General features: G+C 41.1%; 1 protein-coding gene across 1 annotated transcript; it reads left to right on the forward strand.

The window, feature by feature from the left end:
* The first annotated feature begins 533 nt into the window (after positions 1-533).
* Positions 534-13,221, forward strand: klc3 (kinesin light chain 3). The gene is made up of 14 exons (XM_079225357.1): positions 534-627; positions 1,912-2,160; positions 3,105-3,170; positions 3,689-3,853; positions 4,911-4,986; positions 5,855-6,000; positions 6,160-6,242; positions 8,878-8,965; positions 9,142-9,243; positions 9,444-9,617; positions 9,938-10,037; positions 11,907-12,087; positions 12,253-12,319; positions 12,870-13,221. The coding sequence occupies exons 2-14, from the start codon at positions 1,951-1,953 to the stop codon at positions 12,951-12,953; spliced, it is 1,542 nt and encodes a 513-aa protein (XP_079081483.1). The 5' UTR covers positions 534-627; positions 1,912-1,950; the 3' UTR covers positions 12,954-13,221.
* The last annotated feature ends 1,346 nt before the right edge of the window (positions 13,222-14,567 follow it).

Below are 14,567 nucleotides of genomic sequence, written 5' to 3' on the forward strand. Positions count from 1 at the left end.
CCGACAGATAGGTGGCCTTGTCAGGACACCATGGCCGGCCCCGGTGCCGCAGTGTATGGTGGGAAATATGGGATCAGGTAAGCTGCTCCTCTGCTGCATGGTCAATTCCCTCACACATATCTGGACAAATGCAGGAAGTCATGATACTTTGACTTCAAAATAAAGCGCTCTGCTTTTATTATAATATATAAAGGCATACACCAGTCGAACTTGACGTAAGTTAAACATATTTGTAAAGTCATTGCACACAACTTAAAACTACTGTCCATGAATTGTAATTATTTTGTTGATATCCGGTACCTTTCATAGTACATAAGTAATACGCAACGCTAAGACTCTTTTACTCTGAAGATGAGAACCGGAAGTTGGAGTGTTGTTATGCTATCTTAATGCTAACGTGTCTGTGATGACAGGAGGAGCTGAGATCAGAGGAGGCAGCAGGTGAATCATTTACAGTTTTTAGTTTCTTTCCGTCCCACCTGTTCAACAGTTAGTATACTGAAAGGTACTGTAAGCGGAAATGTTCCGCTGTGCATGACAAGTTTCACTTTACAATTAAAAACAATAACAACAGGTTAGAGGGGACAAAAAAGACCAAACCACGCCGCCGGAGCCTGGATTTAGCAGGTAGGCTATTAATAACTTTGTGTTCATGTGGATCCGCGATGACGCCTGCGTGTTTGTCTGTGTGTTGACATCGTGTTTCGGAGCATGAATACCATCCTTGTAGAGACGCATGTGTGTGGTCCAGTACAGCCGATGATGTGTTCACAAAATAATTAACCGAAATATCTCGTTATGTGACGCAGTCGTCATTATATCAGCGGGGAGGCTTGTGTTGGCTTTAAATGAGCCTAAAAATACATTATTCCACAGAACCTGAGGCCGGTGGCTCCGCCCACAGTAAACGCAACCTATGGAGACCGTGTGTATTTGTTTTCATATACTTCAACGCTTCATGTTATCTAGTTAAGAAAATAGCATGTTTGTTATTCGTTTTGTATTGTTGTACAGTCGTAAACCGCATGTACTTCTCCTCTCAGAAAAGAGGAAACTAAAACGCATCATAGGTTTGTGTTAAGTAAAGTTCTTCTTGTTATTGTCTACAGCCTGCTGATAATGAATATCAGAAACAAAAGTATTGAATTTAAAATTTGGGCAGAAGCCATGTCTTGATCATCTTTATCCATCTCCATACATTTATATTAATAATGAGCTGTTTCTTGACTGAAGTAAATCAACAATAAATTGCAAGCGTTAAAGCCACGTTCATATAAAAAAATCTGTATACTGACTTTGAAATACTTAAATTAAGTATCATTTGCTGGTATAAGTTAAAGTTGGTTTGCATGTAGAGAATGTGGCAAAAAATAAAATATTCATACTTTGAAAGAGTTTTTCAACATCTTCTGTTCGCTACTACATCTATGAGTACTTACTGCTGCTGCTTTCACTACTCTACTACTGCTGCTATGCCATGACTACCAATACTACAACTGCTTTTACCACTGGCTCCATTACTAATGTATATAAATACAGCTGTTGAATATACCTCTACATGTACTGACACTATTACTGCTACTACTACTGCTACCAATTCTATGAGTAGTACTTGCACTGCTGCGACTAATGCTATTGCTATGCCGCTTCTACTACTACTTCTACGACTACTGTGGTAGTACTTGTACTGCTTCTAATACTGACAGGATGTTGCTACTTCTATGCCACTACTATTGCTGTCCCACACTTTTACTATATTGTATTACTTCTACTACTATTGCTGCCACTGATCTATTTCTACAGATACCACAAGCTTTTACTGCTTACTACTGCTTCTTTGTCTACCATTACTTCAACTGCCACCATAATAACTTCCTCTACTATTAATGTGTCTCTTTGTGCTGTTCCCAGGTCAGTTGCTGTGAGAGGAGGAACCTCAGAACTAGAGCCATGTTGTCGGCAGAGGAGATTCTGTGCAACACTCAGCAGGTGATCGCCGGGCTGGAGGCGCTCAGAGGAGAGAACCGCAGTCTGCTGGAGAACCTGCAGAATGTGATGGAGAGCCGGGCAGCGCCAGAGAACGGCAGCGTGGAGCAGGAGAAGAGCGGCATCGTCCGCCAATCACTGGAGAGGATAGAGCTGGGGCTGAGCGAGGCACAGGTACGGTGTTAGAAAGGTGATCTCTGTGGTCATTAGAATCTGCTATGAGCTCTGTGGCCTCGTTTAGCTCATTCTTTTGGTTTCATGGCCACAACGTAGCTGCTTTTGTTCAGCCCACTGTGCGCTAACCGCTGGGCATCAAATCCCAGACGGACCCAGTTAGTGGCTGGTGAACATAGTGAAGCCTTCAGCCGCTGAAGAGACAGATTTTTCTCAGGAGTTAGAGACCAAAACAGAGCTAAAAGGAGAATAATTACTGGACTTTTTCAGGTACACAAAAAACATAACTCCAGGTGAATGCTAATGTTGCTACATTTCATCTGAATGTGTCAACAGGCAACTTTTTGCTAACAAGTTTGACATATCGACTCTATACAGTGTTTAAACAGCTTGCATCCACTGCCCTAAAAGTTATTAATGTACTCATTATTGTAACTGGCAGGACAAATAGGCGGCTGTAGCTCATGGGGATGAGTGGTCGTCCTGCAACCATAAGGTAGCCGGTTCGATCCCCATTCACCCCATAGCTCGCATGTTGAAGCGTCCTTGAGCAAGACACTTAACCCCGCTTCTCAGCAGCCCACTGCTCCTAAATTGATATGGATGGGCGAATGCAGAGAGCAATTTTCATGTATGTATGTAATATGACAATGTAATAAAGTTTAAATGCGCTGATCAATGTTCAAAGGTGATTATCTAATTACTTTAAGAATGAAACACAATAACAAAATTAGATATAATGAAGGCTGACGTTAATGATACAACACTTCTTTGTCCTGAAGAAAGGTTTTGTCCTAAGGATTGCACAAGCAATTCCAAGTTGAGGGAGATACAAAGAAAACTGTTAAGAGTAAAAGTTGAATTTAGGATTTAAGAATCGTTTGAGAGAGCAGAAATGCCGTCTGGACATCATGTAATGTTTCAGTTGCCTATTGTCCCTCCAGGTGATGATGGCGTTGTCGACTCATCTGGGTTCACTGGAGGCGGAGAAACAGAAGCTGCGTGCTCAGGTGAGTCACTGCTGGACATGTTTGGCAAAAAAGAGAAGAATAACTGAAGAGGTAAAGGGTAGATGGGAGATTCTCTGTTGTCGGTAAATCCTTTTTTCTGACCCTGAAGAAACTGATGATCACTCAAATCCTCCTCCGTCATACTCCTCTCCTCATAACCAACGCCTCCTTATTTTCCTACCTCCATTCACCTTTGTCCTCTTTCCCTCTGCCTCTTCCTTCATATCCAACTCCTCATTTTTCTCTTCCCCTTCTGTGTCTTCGTCTTCTCTGTCCTCCCTTTTGTCATTTTATTATTTCACCATCTTTTTCCTCCCTGTTTCTTTTTTTCTTCCCACATCCATCCTCTTCGTCCTCCTTCATTTCCTTCTCCTCTCCAACCTCTCCTCTCCACCATCTGCTTTCCTTTCCTCGTTCCTTTTTTTTTCTTGCTTTCTCTCCACCACTCCCCTCTCTTATCTTTTCCTCCCCCTACTTTGCCACCTCCTCCTCCCCTTCCGTTGTGTCCTCCTCATCAGGTGCGTCGTCTCTGTCAGGAGAACCAGTGGTTGAGGGACGAGTTGGCAGGAGCTCAGCAGCGGCTGCAGGACCGGGAGCAGGAGGTGGTCACCCTCGAGGAGCAGAACCGACACCTGCAGTTCATGTCCTCCATACGCAAATACGACCTGGAGGAGCCGCAGCTGGTGAGGAAACAAAAAAATACAACTGCATGCAAACACAAATGTATGTTTAGGAAGAGTTGGCTATCCCTACTTCACCAGCCAACTATGGGTTCACAAAGGATCAGATGTGGGAGACAAAAAGGTGTGGACTTCATCTGGATGTCTCTGTATGCATTCAGGGAAACCAGGCGGAAATATGCAAACTACAAGTAGCCTACAGATCAGATCAAATAGGATGTAACTTTTTTTGACTTCCTGTTTATTCTTTGACGGCAGCTGAAAAGTTTTTTTTTCATCGCTCCCTGCTGCTGCCACCTGATCTCGTCCACTTTCCAGGCGAAGAGCAGCTCATCTCGAACGAGCCTCTTGTCTCTTCGGGCCTCGAGCGTCCAGAATAACTCCACAACAGCTGACAGGCACTGACACCTATCACCCCGAGATGATATGGCTGACGTGTACATTTTGAAAATAGTTCCTCATTAAAACAACCTTTGACTTCCTTTTAGCTCTGGTTTTGGTCTCCACCAACTCATGAAGGGAATATCTGTCTCTTTATCTACTAAATGCAGTGATGTTGTCCAGAAGATGAACCCTATTTATTCAAGATATTTAGAAGCAACGGATGGAGGTGTTTTAAAAAGAAAAGAAAAAGTTCTACATATTTTAACATTACAATCAAAGGGAGTCACTACATTGAAAACCAAAATTACTGTAAATCCTCCACTTTGTATACAAAGCTAGTGTCTGCCTGTATCAGTCTGCTGTTGGGTGTTGGTCAGGTATCTTACAGTCTATTTCTTGGTACTTGTTTCCCCAAAACACCTGAAATGGGCTTGATGAGAGCACTGAAACTCAACCATGTAGTCAATGTGTTGGTAAAATATAATCTAGTAGCTAAAAGGGGTAAAAAAAATAAAGCTTGGAGGTAATTTGTTAATGTGACACACCACTTTTAACTATTAGTCCATTAGTTTAAAATAATGATTAACATCCACTGTATATTTTGCTCATTGAGAATATGATGAGATAATTTATCTGCAGTTCCATCGTGGCTGAGTGTGTTTGTGTCTCACTTCAGGAGGACAAAGACACGTCTTCCACCAAAGAGTCTCTGGATGACCTCTTCCCCACCGAGGACGAAGAACAGTCGCAGAGTAAGACTTTAAGTCTCTCCCAGTAATAGGCAGCACGCTTTTCAATCATACCCAGCATAAATGGGACATTCTCATGCTTGTTTAATGAAAGGAAGGTCACATATTAGTGTGTTAGCATCATCCAAAAGAATCTCCGATCACCTTGATTTTGTCAGGATTGTTGAAGAATACTCAGAAGCTCAGAAAATGTGACGGCTAGAAATGTGGTTTTCCCTGTTTAGAATGTCATGAGCTCAACATCACACATATTACTTGTCTAGATTTATTGCAAATCTCTTTGTTAATTAACTTGCTTTTCTCATCCAGCTAAATTTGTTTTTATAAACAGAATAAATTAGTTAATTTTGTCTGAAATCGTCTTGTGTTACAGCAGCTCAGTGGAGAGTCACACCGTCACTAAAGAGATGACTTTTTATTGCAGCTACACAGCGAGAGTTGATTTAAAGCTGCGATGAAGTCAAACTCTGACAAAGCTTTAAAACAAAGATATTTCACAACAATCTCAGTTAAAGCCAGGGTTGTTCATCTTGAGAAACTAGCAAAGCCAAGCTCGATGTTGCCAACTCTTTGCCTATAAGTAGCTCGCAGAAGGCGGTCCAAAAGCTGCAGCTTATTACCATTTCTTCTATCAGATTTTCTTTCTTTTTTGTCAGAGCATTTTATTCATTGATTGCTGTCAGAATGTAAAGACAGTTTCGACAGCTATAACAAAGTGTTTCTGAAGATTACCAACCCGAGCTTCAATGTATCTGATTTAATTAATTTACTTACGTTGATGAAATGTGAAACTCAAACTTGCAATTGATTGTTTTCATCAAGTCCACGCTCGAGTCCAATTCTGTGTATCTGTCCGTTTATTGCTGCTCAGTGTCCCAGCCTCACCAAAGCAGTGCAGCCGCCGCGGCCCAGCAGGGCGGCTACGAGATTCCCGCACGCCTTCGAACGCTCCACAACCTGGTCATCCAGTACGCATCCCAGGGGCGATACGAGGTCGCTGTGCCTCTCTGTAAGCAGGTGAGAGGGTCGTTCACCGCCAACCGGTCGCCTGTAAAGTAGCAGAGAACCGTTTGCCCAACGATGGCATAGGAACGGGGAAATGCAGTCTATTAAGACATGTAAACCATCATGTACAGATCACATGCCAGGAAACACCTTATTTTAATGTCTCAACAGGCTTTGGAAGACCTGGAGAAGTCCTCCGGCCACACCCACCCGGACGTAGCCACCATGCTGAACATACTGGCGCTGGTATACAGGTGAGACCAGTCACCATGGCAACACGTAGGTGCTATTTGTGCCATGCTGGTATTACCAGGGGACCTCGTGGGCTTTAAAGCACCCCTCCCCCACGTCTGTTTCGTACGGCACATTCGCACAGGAAGTCTTTAACCCCAGAGTCCCGCGGCGCCTGTTATCGGCCAGGAAAAGAAAAAATTAGTTAAGTGACGTTTCCTAAAGGATATCCAGAACTACACCGTTGATTAACTTCATTTAAATTGCTTAAATACAGTAAAGCCTCGTGGGAAGAGTTCTATCCGAACAGAAAAAATGTAACTTACCGCTAAGTTCATGTAATTACATAAACCCTGTAACATCGCCGTCATTTTCGGCGTTGGCCGTAACGTTTTACAAAAGCGTTCATGAGTACACTTTACAAAGGATTTCAATAAACAACACTTTGTAACTCTATGAGCTTGTAGGAGACAAAAATGCAAAATATCCATTCATCTTTGTATATTAGTCCCTGAAAAATCTGAGTGCACCCGGACTGTTTTTTTTGTGTCCTACTTCCTTGTTGCTTTTTCGTCTCTGCCTGCTTCTGTGAAGGTGGGAGGTCAGAGCTTTATGCAAATTGTCTTACCCAGCATGCCTCAAACCTATGGTGAGAAGGCATAACGCTTATAACTTTTACACAACACAGTTTTTTGACTAAAACTCCATGGTCTAAAACTCCCCAATGCTTCGTTTTATTGTGATTTTCCTTGTGATTCTTTAGGTCAGGGGTCGGCAACCTGCGGCCCCGGAGCCGCATGCGGCTCTTTAGCCCGTCTGTTGCGGCTCCCTGAGGCTTTGACAAAAAAAAAAAAATGTTTTTATTGCCCATTGGAAAATCTTTCAAAGGGAACTCCTCTTATCTTGGCGTTTGAGGTGATATTGGGTCACTGAAAATAAAAATAAATGTTTAAATATTTCTTTAACTAAAATGTGCATCACATCCTGTCACGTCAAGCAGCTTCCCCTGCAGGTGCTAATATATTCACAGAGCTCCGCCCTCGCTAAACTATCAACAGAGAAAGGTAGTTTAATTCTGCGTGGACGTATTAATTAGCTTTCACTGCCAACGATGCTGCTGACCTGTATGCTTGATATGTGGCGAGGAGTTAGCAAACAACAACACATTTAATGTTGAAAGACTCTTCCAGAACAAGCACACAGCATCTGATGAAAAGTATCAAGCTGCAGAAGAGCGATTTATCAACTGCTGCAGCAAACTGAGCAAAGTAGATATATTTTCAGGAAGTGGATCAAGTCTCCAAACTCCACTCCTGCTGCTGGTTCTGCGTCAGCTCATGAGACAGTGAGGCGTCCGCTCGTAAAAACGGATCCATCCTCCTCCGTTTGCGGTGCTCTAAAAGTCCGTAGTGAGGACGCTCAGTGTAAACGTAGCAAAAGATATGCAATGTAAACCTCACGTGAGGATGACAGGTATTGAACCTGCTACCTTGTGGTTACAGGATGAACACTCTACCACATGAGACACATATATAGATAGGACTCGAGGTCTGCATAGTTGTGTATTTAATGGACCTTAATGTAGCCTACACATGACTATTTTTTCTCCTCTTCATAAGAGTTTGATAGTTATAAACAGGTAAAATAGCAATACAATGTCAACAATTGTCTTTATTGTTGTTCTATAATTTCATAAATACAACAAACTATAGTTTGTTGTACATATAATATAACTTTGATATCAAATAGCTTTTGTGGCTCCACACTTTTTTTTTTGGTGGAAAAAAGGGCAAAATGGCTCTTTGGATAGAAAAGGTTGCTGACCCCTGCTTTAGGTCATTATCTTTACAAAGAGGGGTCTTACAACTCTGCAGGTTGTTGTTTAGGCCTTGAACCATGGAGTTGGAACAACTCGGGGTGGCTCGACAAGGCATTTTTGGGGAATCTTGATAAAATGATGCTCAGATCATGCTGGATGTTCATAGTTATGATCAACAGATGGTATAAAAGTGAGTAATTTCAAAATATATTTTTTTTTCACAACTAAATTCTGAAAAAGGTGATACCCCAAGTATGGGGGATCGGGGGGGCAAGAGGTTAAAAGGATTATACTATATAATATGTATTATACTATGTAGGACTGTTTATGTCTATATGATACTTACTCGGCTACGGTTGTAAATGGGTTTCCGTGCTGTGTAGCAAGATGAGTGCCCCGAATTGGCAAAATACTGTCAAAACTGTCATTCATAATTGCCAACGCAGCCTCCATAACCCTCGGCCGGGAAAGAGGCAGAACCCCCAACCTTTTTTTTGACCCAAAATCACAGGGCTGGGCGAGACCCCTGTGTTTGGCAAAATGTAGTACTTTGTGGTGGAATATCTTTTGGAATGTTTGTGAAAGGCAGAGGTGACAGAAACAAATATATAGTTCTGGTATTGATCGATATTGAGCAAATTAATTCATAAACCTTGTTAGCTTAAGTTTGAGGTTAAATAGTAATTATAATGTATTGTAACTATTACCTTTTATAACCTTAAAGCTCGCCTACTGAATAAAATGAGTGGAAATGAAAAACACGATTCAACAAAGCAGGGATTTTTATATAAAACATTTGATTTGAGGTGACAAACGGTGTGACGTGTTTTTCTCTCCAGAGATCAAAACAAATACAAAGAGGCCGCCAACCTGCTGAATGACGCGTTGGCGATCAGAGAGAAAACTCTAGGAATCGACCATCCGGCTGTAAGTCAGTCTCCTCTGATGGACCTTGATCACCATGGACACACACTAAACTAAAGTCTAGATAATTGAGCCTCTGTTGATATTACCCCCCAAAAAATATAGTATATTTAAGGTTTTTAATGTAGTTTATCAGACTTGGTGTGTAATGTGCATTGTGTGTTTCTGTGTTTGTGCAGGTGGCAGCGACGCTCAACAACCTGGCAGTGCTTTATGGGAAAAGAGGGAAATACAAGGAAGCAGAGCCGCTGTGTAAAAGAGCTCTGGAGATCCGGGAGAAAGTGAGAGAATACACACATTTGTATCACTAAACCTATGAAAATGCTCTGCATTTCTTATGACTATAATATGAATATATCTTTTTATGACTGCCTTTTTATAAGGGCCTAAATCAATCACTTTTAATTATTTTGTTATTGATAGAATAATGTATTTTCCGTCCTCATCGTGTTTTTTGTTTCTGTATGCCCCGCCCCCTCAGGTTCTGGGTACAGACCACCCGGATGTGGCCAAGCAGCTGAACAACCTGGCTCTGCTGTGTCAGAACCAGGGAAAGTACCAGGAGGTGGAGCAGTACTACGAACGCGCGCTGCACATCTACCAGAGCAAACTGGGCCCGGACGACGCCAACGTGGCCAAGACCAAGAACAACTTGGTGAGCGTAAACCTCGATGTCGCGTCTGATTTCTGTCAAATGTGCGTCAATTATGTATTATGTTTAGATTTATTTAGTCGCCGCCTTCATTCAACCATGTGGGTACGACCCCAAAAGTGTAGGAATTATGGAACTACATCAAATACGCTGCACGGCCTCAAATGCTTCCTTTTTAGAGACATTTATTATTTTTAACATTTATTTGATATATGTTATAAATGTAAAGTTTGATATATGTTATAAATCAAATGCTTTGCACTTTCTGTCCTCACTCAAATCTTCTCTTTCATCTCCTTCCCTGTTTCTTGGTTGTTTCTCAGGCGTCATGCTATCTGAAGCAGGGGAAATACAGACAAGCTGAATCCCTCTACAAAGAGATTCTGACCAGAGCGCATGAAAAGGAGTTTGGATCTGTCGAAGGTGCAAAACTTATACAAAAGTATATTCTATGTCTGCCACCACACACACCACACATCCCACGCTGTATTTTACAGTGATTTCAATGAAACTTTTGGGAAATTACGTGCGATACGATCTTATTGAAATGTAATTTTTTTTGAGTATTTCAATAACGTATATATTGCAATTTTATTACCTTTTTTATTAATAGCAAACTACGCAGTTTGTCACAATCTATATCTAATAATATGAAGTCTTTACTGGGTTCATCAGACTTTAATAAATAATTGTATCTGCTAATCCTGCTGACTTTAGCACCATCTAGTGGACTTAAAAAGGAATAGTTACCAAAAGATGTAATTAGTATTTGCAATGTTGAGTGTTGCTATTCATATAATAAAAGATCGATACTCTTCATCCGTGTATTGATACAATATTGCAACGAGGAATATCGCGATACTACTACCACACCCCACCCCTAAAAAAAAAAAAACAGGCCGGTAGTTTGTCTGTAATCAGGCAGAAAATAAACAAATGAGGTAATGAGTACCTGCGGTATGTGCAACCATCCATCTTGACAGACAATAGACAGATCTGATAAAAGAAGTCAAGGCTCAATGGCTTAAAGTTTCACTATTTCACATTTTCCAACAGTGGCCCTCATAGTGATGTGTCCTTTCGTGTCGAGGCTTCGATGCGCGTGTCGAGTAATCCAGGTAGATTTTGGTGAAGCGCGTATCGAGGCTTGTGTCGATGACGTATGTGGAGACGTTCGAAGCCTCGCGAGCCGGCCGCACCACGTGACTGATTCAAGAATGGTTCGTGGGTTTGCCGTGCGATTTGAAATATAAGGGGCAGCGAAACTTAATGGATTTCATCCCTTCTTCTCTGTACCCAGTTTCATCTGTGCCTGTGAAAGGGTATTTTATAAAGCAGGCGAAATAGTCTCAAAAAGCCCAGCACTGTGGAAAAGTTCTTATTTTTACTTTAAAAAAATTGGACACATCAACTAGCGGAGCCGAGGCTCTAAACACCGATCCTCTGACTGAAAGTCGGATATTCTAACCACTGACCCACAGTCACATCACAACCCTCTCCCAATTTGTTTCGAGTTTTGATTTTGACCTCGCCATTATATCATAAAGATAGACACAATAGTAATAAGTTAATAATTGATGTATTGACGTCACAAACATAATTTATTCAATTTAAAGCTTCACACACCAAAGCCATGTTGTCGTTATGATCACTCTGCCTGTTTTACATGTATTGTCCACTAGGTGGCGCAGTAGAGCAAATGAAGCTCCATGAAGCTTCGGCCCATGAGCGAACCAATTGGATGGAAAGCTTCAAAGCTTCAGGAAGCTTCATCTCGCCATCACTAGGCCCTCATGATCAACAACAGGATAATGATGTATTCAGTCATATTATTGGAGCACGAGGAGAGTCCTCAAACTGATTCACAGCATTATCCATCTAAAGTTTAGTCTCAGTGAGCCGCTGCTCATACCAGACCAGCAACAACACCTCTGAACCAAGCAAGAGGAGCTTAATTACTCATGGAGTCAGCTTTTCATTTTTATTAAGAAAAATCTTTTCTCAAAAGGTAAATAAAGCATCAGTGATGGGCAAAAAGTTAGTTTATAATGTTAAAAAAGTGCACAATAATGTAGTGTGGTTCTGAAGGTGATAATCAAAGTTAAGTCTGATACCTGAGTGCTTCCCTAGTTCTGTTGTTGACTCTGCCTGAACCAGCTCTGTACTGGAGACTGTGGGCAGTTCAGATATGCCTTTATGAAAGGTATGATGGAAGAGACCAGCTTGTTTTTGCATTCCGTAGTTCACACCCTGGTTGGTTGCCGTCTGTCCTTCTGTCCGTCCGTACTACAGGCGATGGCCGTCCCAGCTGGTCCGGTGCGGAGGACAGTGGATCCGGACAGGATGGAGTCAGTAGCCTGAAGCGCAGCGGCTCTTTCACCAAACTCAGAGAGTCGATTCGCAGAAGCAGCGAGAAACTGGTCCGCAAGCTGAGAGGGGTTGGTATGGAGGAAACTACCCCGAGGAATGCTGGGTAATATACTCTGTTACAGGGGCGTTAATCCCCTTTGTGACAACTTTTAGTCAGTTGACATTAAACCGTGTTGGCAGCAGTGCCTTTTCCACAACAACCTTTTTTCCAAATCAGTAAAACTGAGATTGTAGAAGTTTTATCTATGATATTCTGTGCTGTTTTCAGAATGAAGAGGGCGAACTCTCTGAATATGTTGAACGTTGGAGCCAGAGAGAGTCAGGACCTAGCCGAGGTGAGCAGACTGTCGATCAGACCAGTTAACAGGGATGACGTGCACATAAATGGGCCTGATTCTTACGGCTTAATTCAGTGATTTATTTGGTGCTAAATGCTTATTGTAGTGATGTTTCTGCTCATCACAATGTAACTTTACTTCCTGTATATACTTTGTATTATCTAATACATCTGCCATTAATATTACCAGTGGTGCAGGAAGTATTCAGTATGTCAAAAAGTAATCGTATAGTGTATCAAAAAAGTAAAAAATCCATAGCATAGCATTTTTTATAGTATGTTTAAAAAAATTCTTAATACAAGATTTTGATACATTTTCCATGTAGAATAAAATTCCTGACACCTAGTAGTATGTCAAAACAAGTCAGTTTATGTTAATGTGTTATTACATTTGTTAACTACAAGAATTGGACTGCCACAACTAAGCCCACAGTAGTTGTATTACAGTTAACCCCAATGCCGCCCTGCACACCTCCTTGTTGTGCGTTAACTTCATCCAGTCAAAGGTCTGTCACTCGTTCACGTCCATTGTGTGTGTTTCTTTTCAGTCGAGCCGCCTGACGGATGTTCGAGGCCTGAGCTCCAGCACACAAAGCCTGACCAGGAGAGGTTCACTCGGTGGTTCCAGCTAACACACACTCACACACTCCTCACTACATTAACTGGAAAGATGTTCACAAATGTATCCCACACCAGTGGATGCCCCACTTTGAGTCCCCTCAAGAAAATGATCTGAGACGATTGCCACAAGGAGCGACATTATCAAAACTCTTAATTTATTTACTCTCCCTCATTTAAAAAAAGTAATAAGAGATGAATGTTTCCTTGGCCATTGAGGAAGTGGCTACACAAAAACAGTCGAACAGTGTGGTCACATCCTGACTCCACTTGGACTTGTCTTCATGCACTAAAACCTTTCCTTCCTGCTCACTTGAAATGTAATATCATTCCTTCCTGGATTTAGGTTACAAACAAGCTCACTTTCCTCAAAGGAAAGAAAAGAATTTTGTTCGATCGCTTTAAAATAACAAACATTCATACTGTTTTACAAACGGTTGTAGCGTGATGCGTCTGTCAATATGTAAATGTTACATTTGGTATAAGACGGAGACGTTAAACTAAACGATGAGTTTTGCCTTCACAATGTGCAGGTCACTCCGACTATGAGGCTGTCAAAGCGATTCATAAAACAAGTGTTTACTTGAGCCGTTACGTTATTCCACATTACGGGAATGGAAAGACCAACTTTAAAAAAAGATTTAAATATTCTTTAAAAACACCAGCTGTACAAAGTGAACGCACATACCCGAGTTGATGGTACGATTTCTAAAAGATGGATATTTTTGCACATATTTTGTTAAGTATCGATAAATAAAATGTATTAAGTTAATATATATTATGATCAATCAAACTAGTCGAATAACCTTTCTTAATTCATAAGAGGTTCTTTGTAGTTCTCTCATGCTGACAGACTTATTTCTAAATAATTTATGAGCCAATCTCTGATAAATACAACATTTAAAGTGCTTTTGTGGGATTATTTGAGGAGAAACTCTCTTTTACAGATCTGTTAATTAAATTGGCGGGTCGAGGTCAGCCCTAAATCAATACTTCAATATTAAAAGATACATTTCAATATTGAATTATGTATATGTTGCATTGTTAGTTAACAGTCGATTCAGAAAATAGTTCTAAGCTATCCGGATATCCCCGAGTTATTGTTGTGTGCCTGAGTCAATGTTGATGACTTTACGATGACATTGAATTCAAAGAGAAACGTTGCAGGTTTTCAATTGGCTTTGCACTGTTTCATTGTGGATGGGATGACGACGTTCAGCTACACATACTCTACAAAAGGTTCCTTAAATGACTCACGGCACAGAGTGGAGACAAGTAAAAAAATATATATATATTTCAGCAAACGAGCCAAAAGCCGACATTCAAAGTTAGTGTGACCTTGTGAAGGTCAAACGAAGAGTTGCAGTCCATCTGGCCTAGAGCGGTGAAAGTAGCAGTTTTGAGCAGAGGTAGTCAACATAACACTATTTGTATTTCATCCATGCTTGTTCACTGAAATGCACAACTCACTATTATACTTTAGTAAACCAGCATTTACTCTGAAATAGATTTTTGTGCTCTTTAATTTGTTCGAGCAAGAATTACTTGAAACTCCTGACGTGAACAGAAAGTCCCTTTAAGTCAATAAGCAGACAAAGCTTCAAATAACTATAATTTTAAAACACTCA

The sequence above is a fragment of the Taurulus bubalis genome (assembly GCF_910589615.1).
Source record: "Taurulus bubalis genome assembly, chromosome: 10".
In the NCBI taxonomy this organism is placed as follows: domain Eukaryota; kingdom Metazoa; phylum Chordata; class Actinopteri; order Perciformes; family Cottidae; genus Taurulus; species Taurulus bubalis.

Coding starts and splice junctions, on each gene's coding strand:
- klc3 (XM_079225357.1), top strand. CDS start 1,951: ATGTTGTCGGCAGAGGAGATTCTGTGCAACACTCAGCAGGTGATCGCC. Junction 12,088..12,252: donor ACTACCCCGAGGAATGCTGG/GTAATATACTCT, acceptor TGCTGTTTTCAG/AATGAAGAGGGCGAACTCTC. Junction 12,320..12,869: donor AGAGTCAGGACCTAGCCGAG/GTGAGCAGACTG, acceptor GTTTCTTTTCAG/TCGAGCCGCCTGACGGATGT.